Source organism: Salvelinus namaycush, chromosome 36, assembly GCF_016432855.1.
Source record: "Salvelinus namaycush isolate Seneca chromosome 36, SaNama_1.0, whole genome shotgun sequence".
NCBI classification, from domain to species: domain Eukaryota; kingdom Metazoa; phylum Chordata; class Actinopteri; order Salmoniformes; family Salmonidae; genus Salvelinus; species Salvelinus namaycush.
Window position 1 is genome coordinate 15,231,199 of NC_052342.1, and position 27,493 is coordinate 15,258,691.

Here is a 27,493-nt window from a genome sequence, read left to right on the forward strand (position 1 = left end):
AACAGCCTTTCAGAATAATAGTACTTCCTGGTTGGATTTTCCTCGGGTTTTCGCCTGCCATATCAGTTCTGTTATACTCACAGACATTATCTTAACAGTTTTGAAAACTTTAGAGTGTTTTCTATCCAAATCTACTAATTATATGTACATCCTATCTTCTGGGTCTTAGTAGCAGGCAGTTTAATTTGGGCACACTTTTCATCCAAAAGTCCGAATGCTGCCCCCTACCCATGTGAAGTTTTAAGTTTTACACCTGCTGCGCTCTGCGCTTGAAACCAGCTCTATGTCTCCATCGTGTTCATTACAACAATAGAGTAGTCTTCTTTTAGTGATCTCTCATTCAGGATTTACACTCAGTAGAATAGATGGATAGTATGCCCTCGCATGATATTGGCATTGAGCAGGTCCATGGTTCTAGTGGCCTAACATAACACTGATCGAGAATACTCTACTGATCTCTACTTCAAATGACCTAATACATATCTCATTATGTTTTTTCACAGATTTCCATCGACTGTGTGTAGATAAGCTGCCTCATGAAAACAGTTGGTTTACTGTTGCTGAAATGGTCATCTTGAAGTGTAGGTAGTATAGCCTACAGTATGAGAGAAATAAGAGTTCTGAGACATCCGGCTGAAAACCACAGAAAGAGAGAAAAAGAGAGAAAGAGGGAGTAAAGAGCAGAGAGAGAGAGAGAGAGAGAGATATGTCTTGTGTACAATAGACCAGCAGGCCCTAACAAAGCCTTTGCGACTTCCTCATCTTGTGTTCATCACACACCACAGAGTACCTGTGAATAGGTTGCTGTGTGTGAGGCGGTGTTAGTCGCATGAGAACGGAAAACACTTTTCTTCAATACAACTTAAAGATGCCTGAGCATGGCCCAAATAAATACATTCAACTTCCTTTGTCTTGATTATTGTTAAATGTTTATTCATCTTATCACATGGCAGAGAGGCAATACATTTAATTTATTAGTAGCTACAGTTACAATAACAAAGCTAATACAGTAACTTAGAGCTCATGAATCTGTTTTATTGTTCTACTGTCTGATCCCAGAGTACAACGTCTCTTCCTCCATGTTGCTTCTCTGTCTTCTAGACCTGTTCTTCTTGTTGCTCAGATTCAGAGCTACATAATGGAGACTGTCTGCATCTTGGGCCTGTGAGGAATAAATATAAAATAGAGGGAGAATATTACTATATGCTATATATGCTATATAGTAATATATAGTAACTGATATTTTTATTGTAATACAACATTTGGATTTCTGCTTACCCCTGCATCTGAAGAAGAGACTGCTGGTTCTCTTTTCTGAGAGACGGGTCCTGAAAAGAAACACAGAAGAGATAATGATACAACTGCTTATTCCATTACAGATACATCTGGTGATATGAAAGAAGAGCAACTTCTATGAAGGACTTTACCTGCTACATAAATCATTCATTTATTTGTTATGGACTTCACTTACCTCTACACAGCACACACTTTCTCTTGTTCATCTTGTACATGATGCAACCAAGGACAGTGATCAGTATAAACGACAGACCCAATGCTGCGCTTAGGCAGTACACCAAGAGAATAGGTTCTGCGCCATTGTCTGTGAAAATAAATATTGTGCTAGAAGCATAGTAACTATATGGATGATTGCATGTTTTCTCATGTGATCTAAATAACTAGTACTGTATGCAGTTTTACACAGTAGATTATTCAATAGATATAAACAAAAATGTAAGACGTATCACCTACCCTTGATGTCCAGTTTCGTCCCATTTCCAAACAGCATCTCCCCACATGAGGCCACAGCACAGTAGTAAGTCCCAGCATCAGAAAGGCTGAGGTTCCTCTTGGGGAGGTTGTAGACACAGCTCTGTGTAAGAGACCCAGCCTCAGTGGTCTTCTCACACTGATCACTCCTGTCTCCATGCGTGTAAATGATTCCTGGATGGTATTCTCCCGAGCCATGTCTGAACCAATAGACACTGTGTTCTCCTGCACAGGTCTCAGTGTGTATTGTACAGTTCAGAGTCACAGAGTCTCCTGGCTGGACTGACTCAGACACAGGCTGCTGTACAACGGTGGTGTTTCTGGATCCTGAACGTGATAAGAAGGTTATTATGTCAGTAAGTATATGTGTGGGTCTTAACTAAACATATGTTGAATACATAAAATAATATTTCATTATGGGAATACATAATTTTGTATTCCGTATCATTGTATCCAGACGGTAAAGTGGAAAAAGTGTTCAAGATGTTCCCTCAGTTGCAGTCCATAAGTAACTAGTTATTTTCTCTTTAAATTTGTATGTTGTACCTTTTACAATAAGAATATATCCTTCTGCAAATTCCACCATATTGGAGTAGGAACTTCCACAATAATATGCTGCTGAATCAGAAAGCTGTACGTCTGAGATCTTTAGGTGGTTTATTCCATTGCCACTTTCCACTGAGACACGAGGGTTACCTTTAAAGCCATGGTAAAATATAGCATTCTTTTCATACTCATAAAAGGTTGACATGAGCTGAGGATTATATCCGAAGGGTTGCTTGTACCACAAGAAGTGCATTGCCAAATTGCCTTTATGAAAGCAGTGCAAAGTCACTGTGTCTCCAACATTGGCTGACATGAGACGGATGGCTAAGGATTGTGCCACATCTAGAATACACAAAAGTACAGAATTTCATTATATACTTCAATATACATGTATGAATTGTATCAATAAAGGTGTACATCCTATAAGCAGAGAAATATATACGTGTGACTTACCCATCACCCTGAGAAGTGGAAGTATCATACACAGTGCCATGATCTTCTTTGATGTTGTCATCCTCTTTACTAACTGTGTCTTAAGTGGAAAAAGTCTACTATGTAGACAACACTTCTACAATGGGCTTATTGGTGATTGGTCGGACTGGACACGTGCATCATTTTCGTCAATGCCTTATTCAGCCCACCGTGGTCTTCATAACTGAAAACCACTCATATAATCAACGTTTAAAGTGGGCCAATGCTTACTTTGTAGGATATTTTGTGCAGGTTGGGTGTCTTGATGATGATGTTTTTTTTACATTGTGTACTTTGCAGGCACTGACTGGACAAAGATGTTAATCCCGAGGTTGCATTGTGGTAAGAGAAATATAAATGTCCATCAGTAAAATGGGTTTAAAGTAATACTGTTGTCTGGTAAGCATGCAAAAAATGTTCTGGCATACAATGCAGTATGTACCTGTATATGCTTTAGGTATCAAACTTAGTTTTGTGCCTTAGATATCTTTGGCCCCACCACATGCAACAGTTACAGTTCTCCTGATGACCTATAGGAGGACTGTTATACATAGAACATAACTTGATATGTACCATGAGGAACAGTGGTGGAGTGTCATGAGTGTTTATGGGGGAATCACTTACAGGATGAAACAAGTCTATTGTATGTCAGTCTCGTTCACTATCATTCACAGAATCATGCTCTATCTGAAGTGTAACACCTGACAGTTTAATAGGGGTCAGGGGTCAGGGGTGTACGTGGGTGGATAGGGCTCTTACCTGTAGCCTAGTATACATGTACACAACTTCTACTTTAAATCAATTATCGTAGTTCAAGAATGAACATGAACATGCTTTTTAGTCCAGGACTAGTCATAGTCTGTGTCTGGGAAACTGGCCCATGTGATAAGATAGAGGCTATATAGCATGCAGTATGTCAGTGGACTGTGTTTCTAATTGTTATGGTCGTGATCAACAATATAAACATGAGAGAAAACACACTGACACCATATAGACATCCTGCTGAAACTACGTAGTGAGTGAAATGCCAACCAGGCCTGTACAAAGCAAAGAGACGGCCTTGTCTTGAGCACACAGGAGATCAAAGTGTTCAGGTACCTTTGAACAGCTCACTGAGTGCATGATGTGTGGGTGGGTTTAGCATGGTGTTAGCAGTTGATGTTATTCTTCAATAACACAGACCCCAAAGCAAATCAGGGGGAGAAAAATATATTTATTCAAAGAGAACAAATCATAGTTGTTATGCTGGAAAGTAGATGGTAGATGTTAATACCCAAGCTTAGCCTGTGGTTGACCAATTAGACTTCCTTGCAGTTAAATCGGGCCAATGACCAAATACCAGGTATCCCATTTCAGAGTCAATGTATAGACAATTTGGACCAATGAGAACTTGCCACATGTAGCTATGAGTCCCGAACTGGAATTCCTAAAAAATACTAGTTCAATTGCTCTCTAGCCCTCTTGACCTGTAGTCCTCTTGACCTGTAGTCCTCTTGACCTCTAGTCCTCTTGACCTCTAGTCCTCTTTGTGGTGCATTTATCTTAGAATATTCTTACAATGTTAACAGAGGTTGTCTCTGCAGAAGCCCACTGTACAAACATTAATACAGGCATACTGTATGTACAGAACACAAGAGAAGGAAGAATTCTATTTTAGTCTGTATCAGTTGTTTAAATAGATATTTATTCATTCAAAAAGAAGGTGCATCCTGTACACAGGGATTTCAGGAGAGCAGTTCAATCAATTAACACATACAGTATAAGGAAGGATGCTGATGATCAATTGAATTAAAATATCTTTCAAATCCAATACAAGCAACAAAGCAATCTCTATAAATCATAATTTGTAATACATAGCGATGATACAGTACCACAGACTTCATTCAAAACCCATCTCTAGTCTATTGACACTGGCCTTAGCTTGATCTATTTCCTGGTGGTGTAGACGATGATAAAGATGATCAGACAGCAGAGGATAATTCCAGTTCTTATGATGGAGAGAAGACCAGGATTCTCATCTGTGGATCAACGTCACAACATGAAATAATAAAATTGCTCTTTAAATGACATAGACTGACCAGGTGAAAGCTATGATCCCTTACTGATGTCACTTGTTAAATCCATATTCAATCAGGATAGGTGAAGGGGATGAGACAGGTTAAAGAAGGATTCTTAAGCCTTGAGACAATAGACATGGATTGTGTGATTCAGAGTGTAAATGGGCAAGACAAAATATGTAAGTGCTGGTGTGTGTCAAAAACTGCAACGCTGCTGGGTTTTTCACGATCAAAGGTTTCCAGTGTGTATCAAGAATGGTCCACCACCCAAAGGACATCCAGACAACTTGAAAAAACTGTGGGAAGCATTGGAGTCAACATAGGCCAGCATCCCTGTGGAAAGCTTTTGACACCTTGCCCCAACAAATTGACACTATTCTGAGGCCAAAAGGGGGAGGTGGGGGGGGGGGGGGGGTTGTGGACTTCTGCTTGTCAAACATCTCTTTCAAAAATCATGGGTGTTAATATGGAGGTTGTCCCACCTTTGCTGCTATAACAGCACTACTCTTATGGGAAGGCTTTCCACTAGATGTTGGAACATTGCTGTGGGGACTTGCTTCCATTCAGCCCCAAGAGCATTAGTGAGGTGGGGCACTGATGTTAGGCCTGGTTCGCAGTAGGTGTTCCAATTCATCCCAAAGGTTTTCGATGGGGTTGAGGTCAGGGCTCTGCTCTCTTAGCCAACCAGCTAATTTGACACACTTTATCTAGTCTGTTTTTCTCTGTGGTTAGTGTGGTTCTAAAAGGAAGCAATTTATCAGAAGGAGGATCCTCCTCTATTGGTCTCATTCTGACAGAGGAACCTGCAGTAGTTTTTGTGCTTCACAAGACATGTCTGTTTGAGAATGTACTGAAAGTTCTTCCATGACATCATCACCAAATTGCCCCTCCCTCTGGACCACAAGTTAGAATAGATGGTGCTGCATCATACATGAGGTGCTTAACTTAGAGGGTTCAGATAGGGTTCATTAGCAGTTATTTGTGGTTTGTAACTGATTTCAGATAAAAAAATATATATTAGAGTCAGTTTTATATATAAGTGTTTTGTTGTGGCTGTAAACTGTCAGGGGCAACATGAACAACAAGTAAAGATAGTGAGAACAACAGTGACAGCACATAGACATCCTGCTGAAACCACATAGAGACATAGAGACACAGAGAGCAGGTAGGAGGGTCCTGTGTGCACAAAGCCAGCAGGCCCTCCCACCAACCTATTAGATACGACCTCATCTTGTGCTTACAGCAGACTGCAGAGTACCTGTCAATTTGTTCACTGTGTGGGGGTGGGTGTGAGTGACATGCTATCAACACAACTAAAAGAGGACAACACATTGCAGAGAGAGGACTTGAATAAATAGGTTGTCTCCCATACCTATTCAACTACTCCCTGGAACTCAATACAAAACTACACACAAACATGAGTCATTGTCACCGTCATATAGAGATCACTCTGCTACCCATTTTATTTTGAATGATTGTGTGGCTCCTCCTGGTAACTAAGCTACACTTTATAATAACTTAGTTGATGTTAGTAGTAATGATCCAGTGATGATGAATAACTAGCCTGTTTGATGCATGTGACTCTATGATTCTGAAATGGATTTATAACATGATACAGATGTTTAATATGTAAGTAATAAATGTATATATTACCTTGTTATAGATTCTTTTGGGCTTTTATTGACAGATATGACTGCACACATGAGCTATCACAAGAAAGTACGTTTTCAATAATTCTTTATAAAATTTGTAAACAATTTGAAAAATTTCTTGACTTCTAAAAGTTGCTGTGACTCTACTGGTGAAGCTGCCACAGGGGACTTCCATATAACCTGCTGCTCCCTATTGACAGATAAATACATTTTGTCAATAGTTTGTGAAAACTGCTCAGTCACAATATGTACATTGTCATATCTGAAATCAGTCTCAACAAAATATAAATGATGTTCAAAGTATATTCACCTAAGATGTTTATTTTAATTCAGGCTTTTCTCATGAAGAGAGTGAGTTGTACTCTTAGTGACATGGTTGTTTGTGGTTTAGATGCACTGAGGTGTGTGTAGAGAGCACATGGTGAGGACTGACAGTCATTGCTGGGGGTTAGAGATGAATTTAGCTGAGTGTTAAATCTATGTAGCGTATTCAGAACACCACAGAGATGTTTTCAGGATACAGCTAAAAAAGAGTTTGAGACAAACTTAAACACCAGTCAATAGATGCATATTCACAGTGCATTATGCAACCAAATATAGCTTTGTTACATTGAGCATCAGCCTAATATGGTTGTTGCAAACTGAATCACTGGGTGAAATGTAAGGACAGAGAAAAATATGAATGCAAACCAAATAATACCTCTATATGAAAGCAGTTGAATGTTTTATTGGATCTAAAATGCACAACAGTATCAATGTTAAAAGGAGCTTGACAGAATACAATTTTAACACACAATGAAAAGCCATAGTTATGCATACAGTGTAGAAAACACAAATCCAATGCAAGTTATAGAAGATAAAAAGTTGACATTTCAGTCCATGTTTTGGCACCTCACCCCAGAGTACACAGTGTCTCTCTCCATGGTGCTCCTCTGTCTCCGGGTCTTTGGCTTCTTGTGGATGACATTCAGAGCAGCGTAATGGCCCGATGTGAGTGTGTCATCGTGTTCTTGATCCTAAGAGGAATAGAAAAATAAATTCCAAAGACATCAGGAAATGACCTGATAATTTGATAGAAGGATCTGTTTACAGTTCATGAAACTCATACAAAAAAATTCACTTTATGATCTGCATACCTGGTTATGAGAACCGGGGACTGCCGGACCACTTGACTGAGTGCGCATTTCTTTTAGACAAACACATGGTGGAATAACCATCATCAACATAATCATCATCATCAACATCATCACAAATGAATTAACCCAGTTTCATACCTAAAACATGTAATGTATACTCCATCTACAGCTTTAGCATATTTTGTAGACAATGATACCGCTTACCTCCGCACAGCAGAGAGGTTTTCTTGGTCATCTTATACAAAACACAAGCCAGGACAATGATGATGATGACACACAGACCCAACGCTACACCCAGACAGTTCACCAAGAGAACCTGGTCCTCCTTACAACCATCTGTGGAAAAACAGACAGTGATAGAGGAGATTCAGGACATTTTGTTCATCCAGGCATACAATTTATTCATAGCAATGTGAAGAAATGTTAGACATTTTCAGAAATGTCCGAAATATCACTTGCGGTCAATGTCCAGCTTGGTCCCATTCCCAAATAGTATTTCTCCACATAAGGCCACAGCACAGTAGTAAGTCCCAGCATCAGAGAGGCTGAGGTTCCTCTTGGGGAGGTTGTAGACACAGCTCTGTGTAGGAGACCCAGCCTCAGAGCTCTTCTCACACTGATCACTCCTGTCTCCATGGGTGTAAATGATTCCTGGATGGGATTCTCCTGAGCCATGTCTGAACCAATAGACACTGTGTTCTCCTGCACAGGTCTCAGTGTGTATTGTACAGTTCAGAGTCACAGAGTCTCCAGGCTGGACTGACTCAGACACAGGTTGCTGTACAACAGTTTTACTTGATCCTGAAATAAAAAGTTATGAATTCATTTTAGATGATGGATTAGCACATTTGAAGAATTAACATAAATGCCATATTTTACAATATTACTGTTAATAAAACAATAGCCCACCTTTCAGAATGAGAAGTATCCCGTTTTTGAATTCCATCACATTAACATTCATTCCCCCACAGACATATGTAGCGGAGTCATATGGCTGAGTGTTGGAGATATGTAGATGATAAAATCCATTTCCACTTTGCACTGTGAACCGACGGTTATCTTTAAACTCACTGTGAAATTTTGCACCACCATCATATTTGTAAATTGTTGATACAAGTTGAGGCTTCTGTCCTACTGTTAGCTTGTACCATGAGATATAAGAATTTCTGTCCGGATAGAAGCATTGCAGAATCACATTGTCTCCAAGATGAGCGCGCAGAAGAGGACTTGGATGGCCAATGTCCTCCGTGTCCACTATGAATTAAATACAGAGAAGATAACTCAGACAACATGAACATTTACTTACTTTAATTACATTCATCCTAAGTCCTGGTTGGGTGTGGTGTACAGTGTTTGGTTTCCCTGAGTGTGTGAATCAAACATTGTTAAACATTGATTCAGGAGTATGAAATATTAGAATCCTTGGTTTACCAAAATTACTTTAAGTTGTTAAACTACAATAACATAGATCATATAATGAGACGAACTTACAGGCTTGGATGATAACCAGGACAAGACACAACCTGAACATCCTTCAACGTCTCTCTCTCTGGTCTGGTGTAACAGAACAACTGAGGTGAGGGTCAAGAGACAAAGTGAAGTGACAGAAATGTGTATCTACATGCACCACAGGAGGCACAACTTTTAGGTTGTATCCATTGGTTGTTTGAAGAGGAAGTGAGGTCAAAAATATGTCCCACCTTAAAAACAGAAACAGTATGTATTCATATATGAATCAATGATGCTATTCTCTCTAAAATACTCACGCTATCACAAAGGAGTGCTATTTTTCTTCAAGTGGTATAAAGTCAGTGGCTATTGAAAGTCTACACTAACATTGGAAGTATTCATTTTTGATACAAAGTGGGATTCAATTGATTTAATTGTAATTTTTGGTCAACGATCTACACAAAAAACCAACGTCAAAGTGGAAGAAATTCTAACATAAGTTTACCTCATGCGAATAAGTGGTAAGAATTGGGTAAGTCATTAAACATAGAGGAAAAAAACATGTTTATTGAAATATCACACAGGCAAGACATCAGTCAGGAAGTTAATAAAGCTTGGTCGCAAATGGGTCTTCCGAATGGACAATGACCCCAAGCATACTTCCAAAGTTGTGGCAACAACTTAGTCACATGTCTGTGGAACTTGTTCAGTTTGTCTCAGTTGTTGAATCTTGTTATGTTCATACAAATATTTACACATGTTACGTTTGCTGAAAATAAACCCAGTTGACAGTTTGAGTTTGAGTTTATTTTATTTTTACAGTGCACATTAATCAATGTTTCAGTTAAAGTGACGGTTTTAGCCAGCCGGCTAATTTTCAACCGCAGTCTCTGGACAGGTTATTAAAAACAATTACAATATAGACAATCATTGAGCAGTGAGCACACGCAGAGCAACATAGGACAAGCAAGACATAGCATACAGACAGAGCAACATAGGACAAGCAAGACGTAGCATACAGACAGAGCAACATAGAACGAAAAGCAGCAAGACAAAATTCATAAAAGCAACAAAGTGTTTCCACACCTCACAAGCTACAGACAACAGACAACATGTAAAGCGGCAATACACAGCTAGGGATTATGTTCACAAATCTGATTTACCTTTAGCCAGGTCTTCATGCATTTTGTGAAAGTGTGATATGTGGTGCAGTTCTGTGTGTCTGATGGCAGTGTATTCCAGACATGGGAAGCTCTCACAGGGAAAGCGGATTTACTAAAGGTGCTTTTCCTTAACTATACAGTTACCTCTCATGGCAGACCTTGTGGATCTGCTGCAATATGTTTGGGTTTTCTGTTTAACAAAAATACTGTGTGGAGGGAGAGCCAGGCCATTTAGGATCTTGAATACAAGACATGCGTTGGTGTATTGCACAAGATTTTACCAACTCAGGAGCTTATGCTTTCTGAGGTTGTAACAGTGATGATGGCTATTGTAACAGTGATGATGGCTTCCTATCAAGCACTTTGAGAGCCTGTTTGTAGACAGACTGAATAGGTTTTAATGTTGTACTGCAAGCTTGGGCCCAACTAGTCAAGCAGTATGTTAAGTGGGGGAGTATCATAGATTTGAAGTACAGTTTTGCTACCTCTGTTGTCAAACAATTTCGTATAAATGCTGTTTAGCAGTCTGATGAGCCTGTTTATCAATCTCTCAGTCCCAGCTTTGATACACCTGTACTGACCTCGCCTTCTGGATGACAGAGGTGTGAACAGGCAGTGGCTCAGGTGGTTGTTGTACTTGATTATCTTCTTGGCCTTCCTGTGACATCGGGTGCTGTAGTTGACATGGAGGGCAGGTAGTTTGCCCCCGGCGATGCGTTGTGCAGACCGCACCACCCTCTGGAGAGCCTTGCAGTTGAGGGCGGTGCAGTTGCCGTACCAGGCTGTGATACAGCCCAACAGGATGCTCTCAATTGTGCATCTGTACAAGTTTATCAGGATTTTGAGGTTGAAGAGGCGCTGTTGTGCCTTCTTCACCACACTGTCTATATGGGTGAACCATTTCAGTTTGTCTGTGATGTGTACGCCAAGTTGACTGGGAGGGTTATGGCCTGGAGAGGTCCTGGGTCTCCGCCAGGGACATCCTGGACACAGGCCTCATCGCTGAGTTCCAACGCCGGCACCCCGGTTAACCAGGTAGGCGCCCAGGTAGGACACCAGGTGGCGTCCTACCAGGAGGGTACTATCACACACTGACCTCTGCCTGCCCTTGACCTGTCGTTTCCCTGCCCCTTGTTTGAGTTATAAACTTTTGTTCCTTTCAAAACTGTCTACATCTGGGTCTTCTCCTGAGCCTTGACATTCCGACAGTAATATGTTGCTGAATCTGAGAGCTGCATGTCTGAGATCCATAGGTGTTTATTCCTTTGTCACTTTGCACTGAAAATGAGGGTTGCCTTTAAATTCATTGTGGAATGTAGCGTTATTGACAAAAGTTGTCATGAGCTGAGGATTGTCAACCAAGGTTTGCTTGAACCACAAGAAGTGCAGTAACAAGTTTCCTTCATGGAAGCAGTGCAAAGTCACTGTGTCTCCTATGTTGGCTGACACAAGGCGCATGGCTGTGGATTGTACCGCAGCTAGAATACACACAAGGACACATATTAATTATATCAATAAAGTACCTGGGTGTCTTCAAATGTAGGGAGTGCACCCTATATGCACAGAAATATAAAAGTTGGACTTACCCATCTCCCTGAGAAGTGGAAATATCAGGCAGAGTGTGATGATCATCTTTGAAGTTGTCATCCTCTTTACTAACTGTGTCTTGAGTGGAAGAAGTCTACCCATTTGGTGATTGGTTGAACTGGGCGCTTTGTATGCCTTATACAGCCCACCATGGTCTTCACATGTAAACTGAGAATCACCTACTGTATATAATCAATGCTAAAAGTGGACCAATGATAATACTTTGCAACAACTGGCTGGATGAAAGCTGTCTAATATTCTGTTATAACTCTTATCTGGATAGATAGTCTGTGTAACAACAATTCAAAAATCCAACCTTTTTTTCCATTTTGGCAATCATACTTTACCACCTGAATTACCATCACAGGTTTTACATTTCTTTAAATAGGTATTTTCATGTAGTTAGTACTTTTTATTTTTAAGCATACATTATATGTACCTGTATGCTCTTATCAGTTGTGTGCCTTAGATATCTTTGGTTCCACCACATGCAGCAGTTACTGTTCTCCTAATGACCTATAGGAGGACTGTTATTCATAGAACATGACTTGATACTTATATACAGGATGAATAGGGCTGTTGCATAATGAGTGTATACGGGGGTAACACCTACAGGATGAAGCAAGTGTATGTAACACTGAAATGTAACACTTGAGTAGGGGTCAGAGGTGTACCTGAGTGGGTAGGGCTCTTGGCTGTAGCCTGATGCACCTTCTACTCTACACTCTGTAAACTAATGATTACAGTTCAAGAATTGATAAAACCTATGATCTTGTAAGTGATAAGATACTGTGTTAGTCTACATGGCATGCAGTATGTCAGGGGAACTGTGTTTCTAATTGTGATGGGTGTGAACAACGACTAGAGAGTAACTGACTGACACCACATAGACATCCTGCTGAAAACCACAGAGTGGGTGCAAGTTCAGCAGGCCTGTCCAAAGCGTAGATATGGCCTCGTCTTATGCTCACAGTAGACCAACATGTCCAGGTACCTTTGAACAGCTCACTGAATGCATGATATGTCGGTGGGTTTAGCATGGTAACAGTAGGTTGTCTCTGCAGAAGCAATCTGGGAAAGGAGGAAGAAGTCAATTTCAGTTAGTATCAGTTGTTTAAATTCATATTTAAATAAAAAAAGAAGGTACATACACAGGGATTTCAGGAAAGCAAATCAATTAACATACAACTTTTTAGGCAAGGTCACAGACCATTAATATTAAATACTCAATATGATCAACTCAGCAATCTCAATAAATATCGTAAATTACAACGCATAAGTGATGATCTCCAGCAGTTATTGCAAAACCTATCTATTTCCTGATGAGGTAAATGATGAAGATTGTCAGACAGCAGAGGAGAACTCCAGTTCTTATGATGGAGAGAAGGACCAGGATTTTCATCACTGGATAATGGTCAAATTCAATGTTCAGCTTGGTCCCGTTCCAAAACAGTATCACTCCACATGAGGCCACACCACAGTAGTAAGCCCCAACATCAGAGAGGCTGAGATTCCTCTTGGGGGGGGGTTGTAGACACAGCTCTGTGTAGGAGACCCAGCCTCAGGGCTCTTCTCATACTGATCACTCCTGTCTCCATGGGTGTAAATGATTCCTGGATGGGATTATCCTGAGCCATGTCTGAACCAATAGACACTGTGTTCTCCTACATAGGTCTCAGTGTCTATTGTACAATTCAGAGTCAGAGTCTCCTGGCTGGACTGACTCAGACAGCTGTACAACGGTAGTGTTTCTGGATCCTGAACCCGATAAGAAGATTAATAGTAAATACAATATGTAAATACAATATGTTTTTTTAAGACCCAAACATGTAAGTTGAACACAAAGTATTATTTGATTACGCAAATACATAATTTTGTATCCAGTATCGTTGTATCCAAAAAGTAAAGTGGAAAAAGTGCTCAGATGTTCCCTCAGTTGCAGTCCATAAGTAACTAGTTATTTTCTCTGTATATTTGTTTGTTGTACCTTTTACAATAAGAATGTCTCCTCCAAATTCCACCAAATTAGAGTAAAAACTTCCACAATAATATGCTGCTGAATCAGAAAGCTGTACGTCTGAGATCTTTAGGTGGTTTATTCCATTGCCACTTTCCACTGAGACACGAGGGTTACCCTTAAAGTCATAAAATATATCATTCTTTTCATACTCATAAAAGGTTGACATGAGCTGAGGATTATTTCCAAAGGGTTGCTTGTACAATAAGAAGTGCATTGCCAAATTAACTTCTTGTCAATATTGGGGCGCTGTTTTCACTTTGTAAAAATTTGTTCCCAAATTAAACTGCCTCATACTCAATTCTTGCTCGTACAATATGCATATTATTATTACTATTGGATAGAAAACACTCTCTAGTTTCTAAAACCGTTTACAGAACGGACAGAACTCAAGTTGGAGCAAACTTCCTGTCAGGAAGTGATAAATCTGAAATCGGGCACTCTGTTCTAGGGTCAGTTTATTAATTTGCATGTATTCTATTGGTCGACATGCACTGCATACGCCTTCCCCTAGATGTCAGCAAGCAGTGAGAATTGGAATGGAGTTGCTAGGCAGATCTGAGGCCATATAAGGGCTCTTGAAACCGGGGGTGCACTCTTTTCAATGTTCGCCATGACGCGAGACAGACCTCAGGATGGCATTCTGGAAAGCTCTCGTTATAGGCCTTAGATATATCCGGCTCTGATTTTATTCGATATAGGTGTTAAAAACGTCATAATGTAGTTATTTTAAACCGAGTTATATCAGTTTATATCAGTATATTGCGATTTTCGGAATTTTCTTAGTGCTGCGTTATAGTGAGTTGGACACGTCTTCGCCACATGGCTAATGTTTACTGCTAATTCCAAAGTTGAAGGCGACAATCTACAACCGAGCAACGATTCTTCTTGACAAAGGACAACTTGCCCAATATTCTGATGGAAGCTCATCAAAAAGTAAGAACTATTTATGATGTTAATTCGTTGTTCTGTTGAAAAATGTAAAACTACTATTCCGCCATTAATTTCGGTGCGGTCTCGCTTTAACGCACGCTGTATGTCGTAGTAACGTTAATTTAAAAAAATCTAACACAGCGGTTGCATTAAGAACTAATGTATCTTTCATTTGCTGTCCAACCTGTATTTTTTAGTCAAGTTAATGATTAGTTATTGATTAGATTAGGTGCCTCTCCCAAGATTTCTCCCGACGTTTTCTTTGCAGCTTGGCTACTATTCTCATTGTATAACCACGATTTGTGCCGCTAAATATGCACATTTTCGAACAAACAATATATGTATTGTGTAATATGATGTTATAGGACTGTCATCTGATGAAGTTTTGAGAAGGTTAGTGAAAAATGTAATATCTTTTGCTGGTTCATTCGCTATCGCTAACGTGCATGAATCAATGCTGCTGTGTGTTTGGCTATTGTAGTAAGCTAATATAATGCTAAATTGTGTTTTCGCTGTAAAACACTTAAAGAATCTGAAATATTGGCTGGATTTACAAGATCTTTGTCTTTCATTTGCTGTACGCTGTGTATTTTTCATAAATGTTTTATGATGAGTATTTAGGTAATTCACGTTGCTCTCTGTAGTTATTCTAGTTGCTTTGGTGAGACTTGTGATAGTGGCTGCAATGTAAAACTATGATTTATACCTGAAATATGCACATTTTTCGAACAAAACATATGCTATACAATAAGTATGTTATCAGACTGTCATCTGATGAAGTTGTTTCTTGGTTAGTGACTATTTATATCTTTATTTGGTCGAATTTGTGATAGCTACCTATGCAGGAAAAAAATGGTGGAAAAAAAAGTTGTGTCTTTTGCTATGGTGGTTAGCTAATAGAAATACATATTGTGTCTTCCCTGTAAAACATTTTAAAAATCAGAAATGATGGCTGGATTCACAAATGTGTATCTTTCATTTGGTGTCTTGGACTTGTGATTTCATGAACATTTTATTATATGATATCCCTGTGGCTTTAGGCTAGGCTATGCTAGTCAGCTTTTTTGATGGGGGGGATCCCGGATCCGGGTTTGTGACTCGTTAGAGGTTTTAACTTCATGAAAGCAGTGCAATGTCAGTGTCTCTGTCATGCCCTGATCTGTTACACCTCCTTGTGCTTGTCTCCACCCCCCTCCAGGTGTCACCAATCTTCCCTATCATCCCCTGTGTATTTATACCAGTGTTCTCTGTCTGTTTGTTGCCAGTTCGTCTTGTTCGTTGAAGCTTACCAGCATTTTCCCGTCAGCTCCTATCGTTTCCCAGCCTCTCTTTACTGGTCCTCCCGGTTTTGAACTTTGCCTGTCCTGACCCTGTACCCGTCCGCCTGACCTCTCTGGCTGACCCTGAGCCTGCCGTCCTGTACCTTTGCTCCACCTCTGGATTACTGAACCCTGCCTGTCCTTTACCCTGAGTCCGTCTGCCGTCGTGTACCTTTGCCTTACCCTGGATTTTTCGATCCCTGCCTGCCTTGACCTGTCTTTGCCCGCCCCTGTTTGCCACAATACTTAATACCCATCCCGGATCCGGGATCCTCCTCATCAAAAACACTGACTAGCATAGCCTAGCCTAACGGGACAGGGATATCATATAATATAATTGTCACGATCGTCAAAGGGACTGAGAGAGGACCAAGGCGCAGCGCGTGGAAAGTACATCTTCTTTTTATTTAAAGAAGGAAAAAACAAAACAAACCAACAAAACAGACGACCGTGAAGCTATACAAACATAAGTGCTGACACAAAACACTTCGACATAGACAATTCCCCACAAACAGCTAAAGCCTATGGTTGCCTTAAATATGGCTCCCAATCAGAGACAACAATAACCAGCTGTCTCTAATTGAGACCCAATTCAGGCAACCATAGACTTTCCTAGATACCTACACTCAACCATAGACACAGCTAGACTTCTATACTAAACATAAACCCAACTACTCTAATAAACCCCCTAAACCTTACAACCACCCTAGACACTACAAAAACACATACATTCCCCATGTCACACCCTGACCTAACTAAAATAATTAAGAAAACAAAGAATACTAAGGCCAGGGCGTGACAATAATTTTCATGAAATCACAAGTCCAATACAGCAAATGAAAGATAAACATCTTGTGAATCCAGCCATCATTTCCGATTTTTAAAAAGTTGTACAGCGAAAACACAATATGTATTTCTATTAGCTAACCACAATATCCAAACACACAACCGCATATTTTCACCATGTTTCCACCGCATAGGTAGCTTTCACAAAACCGACAAAATAGAGATAAAATTAGTCACTAACCAAGAAACAACTTCATCAGATGACAGTCTTATAACATGTTATACAATACATTTATGTTTTGTTCGAAAATGTGCATATTTGAGGTATAGGACAGGGGTTCCGCTAGCGGAACTCCTCCCACATTCCACTGAAAAGGCAGAGCGCGAAATTCAAAAAATATTTTTGAGAAATATTTAACTTTCACACATTAACAAGTCCAATACAGCAAATGAAAGATAAACATCTTGTGAATCCAGTCAACATGTCCGATTTTTAAAATGTTTTACAGCGAAAACACCACGTATATTTATGTTAGCTCACCACCAAATACAAAAAAGCACAGACATTTCTTTCACAGCACAGGTAGCTTGCACAAAACCAACCAAACTAACCAAGAACCAACCAAACTAACCAAGAAACAACTTCATCAGATGACAGTCTTATAACATGTTACACAATAAATCTATGTTTTGTTCGAAAAATGTGCATATTTGAGGTATAAATCATAGTTTTACATTGCAGCTACCATCACAAATAGCACCGAAGCAGCCAGAGTAATTATAGAGACCAACGTGAAATACCTAAATACTCATCATAAAACATTTATGAAAAATACATGGTGTACAGCAAATGAAAGACAAACATCTTGTGAATCCAGCCAATATTTCAGATTTTTTAAGTGTTTTACAGCGAAAACACAATATAGCATTATATTAGCTTACTACAATAGCCAACCACACAACAGCATTGATATTACTATTCTCATGTAAACATTTTCGACAGAAATACGAAAAAACATCATAAATGGGTCCTACTTTTGTTGAGCTTCCATCAGAATCTTGTACAAGGGGTCCTTTGTCCAGAACAATCGTTGTTTGGATTTAGAATGTCCTCTTCGTCTGTTGATTTAGCAACCAAAACTTGCCAAGTGGCGCGAAGCTGTCCATCGTCACCAAACGCAGAGAACGGAACACGCCGTACTGTACTTATACAGTACGTTCACATTTTGTCAGTAGTTTGTGAAAACTGCTCAGTCACAATGTGTACATTGTCATATCTGAAATCATTTTCAACAACATAAATTCTTTTCAAAGTATATTCACCTAAGATGTTTATTTTTACTTCAAGGCTATTCTCATGAAGAGAGAGTTGTGCTCTTAATGACATGGTTGTTTGTGGTTTTGATGCACTGAGGTGTGTGTAGATAGCACATGGTGAGGACTGAAGGTCATTGCTGGGGCTTAGAGATGAATTTAGTGGAGTGGAAAATCTATTTAGGGCCGTCAGAACACTAAAGAGTTGTTTCCAGGATACAGCTGAAAAACACCATTCAATAGATGCATATTCACAGTGCATTATGCAACCAAATATAGCTTTGTTACATTGAGCATAAGCCTAATATGGTTGTTGCATTTTAAATTGGTGGGTGAAATGTAAGGACAGAGAAAAATATGAATGCAAACCAAACAATGCATCTGTATGAAACGTTTTGTTTGATCTAAAATGCACAACAGAATCCATGTTAAAAGGAGCTTGACAGAAAGAAGTAATTGTCACACAATGAAAAAGCCATAGTTATACATATAGTGTAGAAAACACAATGTCAATGCGAGTTATTAAAGAGCAAATGTTGACATTTCAGTCCATGTTTTGGCTACTCACCCGAGTACACAGTGTCTCTCTCCATGGCGCTCCTCTGTCTCCTCTGGCATTTACTTTCTTGTGGATGACGTTCAGAGCGGCGTCATAGAGTGTGTCAGCATCTTGATCCTAAGAGGAATAACACAAATAAAATACAAATATTTGGTATTAGACTAAAATATTTATAGTGAAACAACACCTTTAGGTAAATGCCTATTTCCATATTCGGGAATGAAGAAAACATATATATTGAATCAACAACAGCTGGACAAGTGTTAGGTCTGTCTACCTGGTTATGAGAACTGGTGACTGACGGCGTACTTGACTGAGGGTATGTCCTTGATTATGCATAACACAACCAAAGACAATGATGATGATGACACAAAGAGCCAATGCTACACCCAGACAGTACACCAAGAGAACCTGGTCCTCCTTACAACCATCTGTAGAAATATTGTAACGATTCCAATGGTGAATGAAGGAGTCAGGCGCAGAGAGCAGGGTAGTTCCGAGCAAGTGGATATTTTAATATTCCAACAAGAATATAAATGAGACGGCTACGCCACACAACAAAAGGGCGCGTCAAGATACAGTCCAAAAATAACTAGGACAAAATCCACACTATAACAAACACCACAAAACAGAATAACAAGCCCGCACAAAAGTCGGCGGGCCAACTGGGTTTAAATAGCTCACTAACCCTAAACACAAAACAGGTGCAACCAATTAGACAAAACTAAATGAAAACAGAAAAAGGGGATCGGTGGCAGCTAGTAGGCCGGAGACGACGACCGCCGAGCGCCGCCCGAACGGGAAGAGGCACCATCCTCGGCGGGATTCGTAACAGTACCCCCCTCCCGACGCGTGGCTCCCGCAGCGGGCCGACCCCGGCCTCGAGGGCTACCCGGAGGACGAGGAGCAGGGCGATCCGGGTGGAGGCGGTGAAAGTCCCTCAAGAGGGAAGGATCCAAAATGTCCCCCACCGGTACCCAGCATCTCTCCTCCGGACCGTACCCCTCCCAGTCCACGAGGTACTGCAGGCCCCTCACCCGGCGTCTCGAGTCCAGAATAGTTCGTACCGTGTACGCCGGGGACCCCTCGATGTCAAGAGGGGGCGGAGGGACCTCCTCCAACTCTGCCCAAGGGACGTACCTCGCCCATTCTCCTGGCCGGTCCTGGCAATACGACCTCAGAAACCTACCCACTTCCTGGTTCACTCTTTCCACCTGCCCATTACTTTCGGGGTGATACCCAGAGGTAAGGCTGACCGAGATCCCCAGACGCTCCATAAACGCCCTCCACACCCGGGACGTGAACTGGGGACCTCGATCAGATACGATGTCCTCCGGCACCCCGTAGTGCCGGAAGACGTGGGTAAATAGAGCCTCCGCAGTCTGTAGGGCCGTAGGGAGACCAGGCAATGGGAGGAGACGACAGGACTTAGAGAACCGATCCACAACGACCAGAACGGTAGTGTTCCCCTGAGATGGGGGAAGATCAGTCAGAAAATCTACCGATAGATGAGACCATGGCCGTTGTTGAACCGGGAGGGGTTGTAACTTCCCTCTCGGCAGGTGCCTAGGAGCCTTACTCTGTGCGCATACCGAACAGGAGGAGACATAGAGCCTCACGTCCTTAGCCAAGGTGGATCACCAGTATTTCCCCCTAAGACCCCGCACTGTCCTCTCAATCTCCTGTTGACCCAAAGAAGGTAGTGTGTGAGCCCACCGAATCAATCGATCACGGACACCAAGCGGTACGTACCTAAGGCCAGTCGGACACTGGGAAGGCGCATGTTCTACCCTCAACGCCCGCTCGATGTCCGCGTCCACCTCCCATACCACCGGGGCCACCAGCCAAGAGGCTGGAAGGATGGGAGTCGGATCGATGGGCCGGTCTTCGGTGTCATAGAGACGGGACAGCGCGTCGGCCCTAGTGTTGAGGGAACCTGGTCTATAAGAGATCGTAAATCTAAAGCGTGTAAAGAACATGGCCCACCTAGCCTGACGCGGATTCAGTCACTTCGCCGCTCGGATATACTCCAGATTGCGGTGGTCAGTCCAGATGAGGAAAGGGTATTTAGCCCCCTCAAGCCAGTGTCTCCACACCTTCAGGGCTTTTACCATAGCTAGTAACTCCCGGTCCCCCACATCATAGTTCCGCTCCGCCGGACCCAGCTTCTTAGAAAAGAAAGCACAGGGACGGAGCTTCGGTGGCGTGCCCGAGCGCTGTGATAGCACGGCTTCAACACCAGCCTCGGACGCATCCACCTCCACTATGAACGCTAACGAAGGATCCGGATGCGCCAACACGGGAGCCTCAGTAAACCGTGCCTTCAACTGGTTGAAGGCTCCATCTGCCTCGGCCGACCACCGTAGACGCACCGGCCCCCCCTTCAGCAGTGAGGTAATGGGCGCCGCCACTTGGCCAAAACCCCGGATAAACCTCCGGTAGTAATTGGCAAACCCTAAAAACCGCTGCACCTCCTTTACCGTGGTCGGAGTCGGCCAATTACGCACAGCGTTAACGCGGTCACACTCCATCACCACCCCCGAGGTGGAAATGCGATAACCCAGGAAGGAAACGGCTTGTTTGGAGAACACACATTTCTCAGCCTTGACGTATAGGTCATGCTCCAGCAGTCGCCCAAGGACCCTGCGCGCCAGGGAGACATGCGCGGCGCGTGTGGCAGAATAGATCAAGATGTCATCAATATATACTACCACACCCTGCCCGTGCAAGTCCCTGAGAATCTCATCTACAAAGGATTGGAAGACGGCTGGAGCATTCTTCAACCCATACGGCATGACGAGGTACTCATAGTGGCCTGATGTGGTACTAAACGCTGTTTTCCACTCGTCTCCTCCCCGAATACGCACCAGATTATACGCGCTCCTGAGGTCCAGTTTTGTGAAAAAACGCGCTCCGTGGAATGATTCCACCGCCGTAGCGATGAGAGGTAGCGGATAACTAAATCCCACTGTGATTGAATTGAGACCTCGATAATCAATGCACGGACGCAGTCCTCCCTCCTTTTTTCTCACAAAAAAGAAACTCGAGGAGGCGGGTGACATGGAGGGCCGAATGAACCCTTGTCTCAGAGCTTCCGTGACATATGTCTCCATAGCCAACGTCTCCTCCTGTGACAATGGGTACACGTGCCTCCTGGGAAGTGCAGCGTTCTCCTGGAGGTTTATCACGGAATCCCACCATCGATGAGGTGGTAATTTGGTCGCTTTTTTCTTACTAAAAGCGATAGCCAAATCGGCATATTCTGGGGGAATGCGCACAGTGGAAACCTGGTCTGGACTCTCCACCGACGTGGCACCGATGGAAACTCCCACACACCTACCTGAACACTCCTCTGACCACCCCTGAAGAGCTCCCTGTCTCCAGGAAATGAGGGGATTGTGAATGGCTAGCCAGGGAACCCCCAACACCACTGGAAACCCAGGTGAATCAATAAGGTAGAAACTGATCTGCTCCCTATGATCCCCCTGCGTTATCATGTCCAGCGGAATCGTGGCCTCCCTGATCAGCCCTGACCCTAACGGTCGGCTATCTAAGGAGTGCACGGGGAAAGGTGGGTCTATCTGCACCAGCGGAATACCCAACTTACGGGCGAGTCCGCGATCCATAAAACTCCCAGCTGCGCCTGAGTCGACTAGCGCCTTATGCTGGAGAGAGGGGAAAAACGCAGGGAAAAAAATAACCAAAAACATGTGACCAACAGGGAGCTCTGGGTGAGTCTTGTGCCTACTCACCTGGGGTGGCCGAGAAGTATTCCGCCTGCCATCTCGACTCCCAGATGGACTCCTCCAGCACCGGTCCGAAGTGTGTCCTCTCCGGCCACAGTAGGTGCAAGAGGAGCCACCTCCTCCGGTCCCCCTAGATGCAGCTCCTCCCAACTCCGTCGGAGTTGGAGCGGGAGGGCTGGGAGGTGGAACTGACAGGACCCCCTCTGAACGCCCGCGGGCAGCTAGCAGGTTGTCCAGTCGTATCGACATGTCAATGAGCTCATCGAGGGAGAGTGTAGTGTCCCGACAAGCTAGCTCCCGACGGACGTCCTCCCGAAGGCTACATCGGTAATGGTCCATCAGGGCCCTGTCATTCCACCCCGCACCAGCAGCCAAGGTCCGGAACTCCAACGTGAAGTCTTGCGCACTCCTCGTCTCCTGTCTGAGGTGGAACAGTCGCTCACCCACCGCACGGCCCTCCTGAGGGTGGTCAAATACGGCCCGAACGCGGCGGGTGAACTCTGGGTAGTGGTCCCGAACCGAGTCTGGGCCGTTCCAGACCGCGTTGGCCCATTCCAGGGCTCTACTCGTCAGACAGGAGATGAGGAGGCTAACACTCTCCTCTCCCGAGGGAGTCGGATGAACGGTAGCCAAGTAGAGCTCCAACTGGAGCAAAAACCCCTGGCACCCAGCCGCCGCTCCATCGTATTCCCTCGGGGGCGCGAGACGCAACGCGCCGGAACCAGACGCTGACGTGGAAGGAGTAGGTTGCGACGTCTGTGAAGGAGCTGGGGTAGACGTCGGGAAACTACTCCTCTCCCATCGCTCCATCCTCTCCATCATCATGTCCATCGCCGAACCAATCCTATGGAGAACGACGGTGTGATGGAGGACACGCTCCTCCATCGATGGAAGAGGGGTGGTCGCTGCTTCTGCTGACTCCATGGGTTGGTGCGGGCTTCTGTAACGATTCCAATGGTGAATGAAGGAGTCAGGCGCAGAGAGCAGGGTAGTTCCGAGCAAGTGGATATTTTAATATTCCAACAAGAATATAAATGAGACGGCTACGCCACACAACAAAAGGGCGCGTCAAGATACAGTCCAAAAATAACTAGGACAAAATCCACACTATAACAAACACCACAAAACAGAATAACAAGCCCGCACAAAAGTCGGCGGGCCAACTGGGTTTAAATAGCTCACTAACCCTAAACACAAAACAGGTGCAACCAATTAGACAAAACTAAATGAAAACAGAAAAAGGGGATCGGTGGCAGCTAGTAGGCCGGAGACGACGACCGCCGAGCGCCGCCCGAACGGGAAGAGGCACCATCCTCGGCGGGATTCGTAACAAATATAGACAGTGATAAAGGATTGATTCAGCACATTTTACTCCACCAGACAAACAATTTATTCAAAACAATGTGAAAGAATTGTAGACATTTTCAGAAATGTCAGAAATATCACTTACAGTCAATGTTCAGCTTGGTCCCTTTCCTGAACAGCATCTCCCCACATGAGGCCACAGCACAGTAGTAAGTGCCAGCATCAGAGAGGCTGAGGTTCCTCTTGGGGAGGTTGTAGATACAGCTCTATGTAGGAGACCCAGCCTCAGGGTTCTTCTCACACTGATCACTCCTGTCTCCATTGGTGTAAATGATTCCTGGATGGGATTCTCCTGAGCCATGTCTGAACCAATAGACACTGTGTTCTCCTGCACAGGTCTCAGTGTGTATTGTACAGTTCAGAGTCACATAGTCTCCTGGCTGGACTGACTCAGACACAGGCTGCTGTACAACCATGGTGTTTCTGGACCCTGAACCTGACAAAAAGGTTTTCACGTCAGTAAATGTGTTTCCTATTTTGTGTCCTAACTCAACATTTCTTGAAAACAACAGTAACGTCTGATTTAATGAAGACATTGTATATCCAAAACGTAACGTGCAAAAATGATCAAGATTGTACTTGCAGGACATTCTTTTCTTGTCATTTTCTTTCTAAATTCAGATTGTGTACCTTTAACAGTAAGATCCTTCTCCAAATTCCACCTTGTTGGAATAAGAACTCCCACAGTAAAATGTTGCTGAATGTGAGAGCTGCTCGTCTGAGATACTTAGGTGTTTTATTCCTTTGCCACATTGCACTGAGAAGCGAGGGTTTCCTTTAAATGCATTGTAGAATGTAGCATTATTGTCATACTTGTAAAAAGTTGAGCTGAGGATTGTCACCCAAGGTTTGCTTGAACCACAAGAAGTGCCGTGACAAGTTTCCTTCATGGAAGCAGTGCAAAGTCACTGTGTCTCCTATGTTGGCTGACACAAGGTGCATGGCTGAGGATTGTACCGCAGATAGAATACACACAAAGACAAATATGAATTGCATCAATACATTTCCTTGGTGTCTTCAAATTTAGGGTGTACACCCTATAAGCACAGAAATATTAACATTTTTGACCTACCCATCTCCCTGAGAAGTGGAAATATCAGGCAGAGTGTGAGGATCATCTTTGAAGTTGTCATCCTCTTTACTAACTGTGTCTTGAGTGGAAGAAGTCTACACAAGTAGACAACACTTCAACAGTGGGCGGTTTGGTGACTGGTTGAGCTGGATGCGTAATTTTTGTTGATGCCTTCGTTGATGCCATGGTCTTCACAGGTAAACTGAGAATCACTTACTGTGTATAATCAATGCTAAAAGTGGACCAATGCTCATCATTTGCAACAACTGGCTGGGTGAAAGCTGTCTAATACTCTGTTAAAACTCTTATCTGGATAGATAGTCTGTGTAAGAACAATTAAAATATCATCCAACAACCATTTTTATTTTTTGGCAATCATACTTTAACACCTGAATTACCATCACAGGTTTTACATTTCTTTCAATAGGTATTTTCATGTAGATAGTACTTTTTATTTTTAAGCATACATTATATGTAACTGTATGCTCTTGGTATCAAAATCAGTTGTTTGCCTGAAATTTCTTTAGCCCCACCACATGCAGCAGTTATGTTTCTACTGATGACCTATAGGAGGACTGATATACATAGAACATGACTTGATACTTATATACAGGATGAATAGGGGTGTTGCATAATGAGTGTATAAGGGGGAAACACCTACAGGATGAAGCAACTCTATTTTAAGCAGTGCTGGAAAAAGTACCCAATTGCCATACTTGAGTAAAAGTACAGATACCTAAGTAGAAAATGACTCAAGTAAAAGTGAAAGCCATCCAGTAAAATACTACTTGAGTAAAAGTCTAAAAGTATTTGGTTCTAAATATACGTAAGTTTCAAAAGTAAATGTAATTGCTAAAATACACTTAAGTATCAAAGGAAAAGTATAAATAATTTCAAATTCCATACCTTAAGGGAAGTCTGGGACGGGAGCCGTATGGTTAGTGAAGAAAGTCCCATTGCAAATGTACGGTCCCTTACTAGACGTCCGACTTCGTCGCAGAAAATCGCGGACGGCGTCGGGCCGAGGGCGGCGGAGAGCTCTTTCAGGAAGTCACCCCAAAAAACGTCTCGGACGTTCGGTCACCGTTTTATAAAAATAACAAATTTTTGACTTGGACTCCGCATTCTCGAAAATTCCCACAAGGGGGCAAATAAATCATATTGCAGGCGCACGAACACGGGGCAAACGAGCGCGGCCTTTTCTCCTAAACGGAAAATATTTCGAAGACGAAACTCGGCGAGCGTAGGTTTGGAGTAAAGGGAAGTTGGCCCCGAACAAGATGGCGTCGAGGCCTCTGCGCTTTTTGAGTTATGGCCATTTTTCTGGGATTAAAGGTCAAAAACGCAAAGTAGGGTGCAATTTGACCGCTTCACGTCAAAGTACATAAGCATACGGTGTCAGGAAAAAAAGAACCAGCCGTTTATCTATCGTAATTTAAGAGAAATCGTACATTGTCCATTTGGTGATGTTCACGAAGAGGAATTTTTTTTTCAAAAAATTCACAGATCCAGTTGCAGTTTGTTCACACGAACATTTTTAAAGTGGGTCTCGAAGCTCTGCGAGAATTCTGTGATTTTATGTGATTTTATGAAGTAACACACACTCATTTAACCCTCTGTTAATAAGTCAGTTCTTAACATAAAGACTTAAAACTCAATATTAAATAAGAGCCTACCCCAAGGAGGGTATGTGTTCACGTTCAGCTTCCTATGTCAACTGGAAGTACCTTAAAATGGTGCATAGGGTCAGGTTTGAAGGGTAATAAAGGTCAGATCTTTTCAAAACTTCACTTGTGTGATTAGACAACCCTCATGAACTGTAATCAGTCATTTTTCCCAACAGATGTCAAAGAAAAGCTCTCTCACACAAACACACACACACAAAAAGGAAGGATGGAGTGAAAAAGTACGGTGCTTAAAGACACACAAAGCCTGCAATGGCATGACTATTATCTCCAGGCCGTGCCGAGTTCAACGAGATGCCCCGCTTGACCGTAGCTCGCTCGGTCTGAGCGCAGCGACCGTTACAAGAAAATGGACCCAAATGACCTTTTGACCTCATGTCAATTTTATTTGCTTTTGGGAGACAGAGAGAGAACCGTTAAGGTTAGAAGCACAATTTCACCTCAGGAATGTTCTTAAGGTCCTCCCGATCTGTGCAAGCCTAACCTTGACCTTGTGGCATTAACCCTTAACAGTTAAAAGCTGGTGTTTACATCAAACAATTTACAATGACATGTCGCCCCATAGGAATACATTGACTGCACCTCTCAATTCAACCTGAAGCCTATGTGGGTTATGAATGTCTTATGAACCTGTCTTTGATGTCAGTCCATCAGGCCACCATGAGGTCTACCTGTGTCGATTCTAAGCTTCCTGGAGCAACCGGAAGTGGTTAAATCACCCTAAAAGTGTTTGCCATAGCCAACCTGCAGTTTGAGAGAAATAGTGCATTCAGCCCTATGTAAATCAGTCAATTTTTAACATACAGACTTAAAACTCAGGATTCTGTAACAGCCTACTCCAGTGATGATATGTGTTTATTTATAGCTTC

At 42.5% G+C, this 27,493-nt stretch overlaps 2 protein-coding genes and 1 pseudogene across 2 annotated transcripts; all 3 read right to left on the reverse strand.

Annotated features, from left to right (window-relative positions):
- Positions 1-1,042: 1,042 nt before the first annotated feature.
- On the reverse strand, positions 1,043-2,626 carry LOC120030594. Its single transcript, XM_038976019.1, has 5 exons — positions 2,314-2,626; positions 1,750-2,094; positions 1,472-1,600; positions 1,279-1,328; positions 1,043-1,162 (listed from the first exon to the last, which is right to left on the reverse strand). The coding sequence occupies exons 1-5, from the start codon at positions 2,624-2,626 to the stop codon at positions 1,043-1,045; spliced, it is 957 nt and encodes a 318-aa protein (XP_038831947.1).
- A 4,357-nt stretch (positions 2,627-6,983) lies between these two features.
- On the reverse strand, positions 6,984-10,263 carry LOC120030252. Its single transcript, XM_038975600.1, has 7 exons — positions 10,242-10,263; positions 8,539-8,883; positions 8,089-8,430; positions 7,834-7,965; positions 7,630-7,679; positions 7,390-7,509; positions 6,984-7,016 (listed from the first exon to the last, which is right to left on the reverse strand). Exons 1-7 carry the CDS (start codon positions 10,261-10,263, stop codon positions 6,984-6,986), a joined length of 1,044 nt encoding a protein of 347 aa, XP_038831528.1.
- An 8,494-nt stretch (positions 10,264-18,757) lies between these two features.
- LOC120030253 lies at positions 18,758-25,000 on the reverse strand (annotated as a pseudogene).
- Positions 25,001-27,493: the final 2,493 nt, after the last annotated feature.

Excerpts from the sequence above, each read along its gene's own strand:
- LOC120030594 (XM_038976019.1), bottom strand. The coding sequence starts at position 2,626 with ATGTCAGCCAATGTTGGAGACACAGTGACTTTGCACTGCTTTCATAAA. Across the intron at positions 2,095-2,313 it reads ATATATTCTTATTGTAAAAG|GATCCAGAAACACCACCGTT; the intron begins GTACAACATACA and ends TATCACGTTCAG. Across the intron at positions 1,601-1,749 it reads GACGAAACTGGACATCAAGG|ACAATGGCGCAGAACCTATT; the intron begins GTAGGTGATACG and ends TTATTTTCACAG.
- LOC120030252 (XM_038975600.1), bottom strand. The coding sequence starts at position 10,263 with ATGCATGAAGACCTGGCTAAAG. Across the intron at positions 8,431-8,538 it reads GATACTTCTCATTCTGAAAG|GATCAAGTAAAACTGTTGTA; the intron begins GTGGGCTATTGT and ends TTTTTATTTCAG. Across the intron at positions 7,680-7,833 it reads AACCTCTCTGCTGTGCGGAG|AAATGCGCACTCAGTCAAGT; the intron begins GTAAGCGGTATC and ends TTTGTCTAAAAG.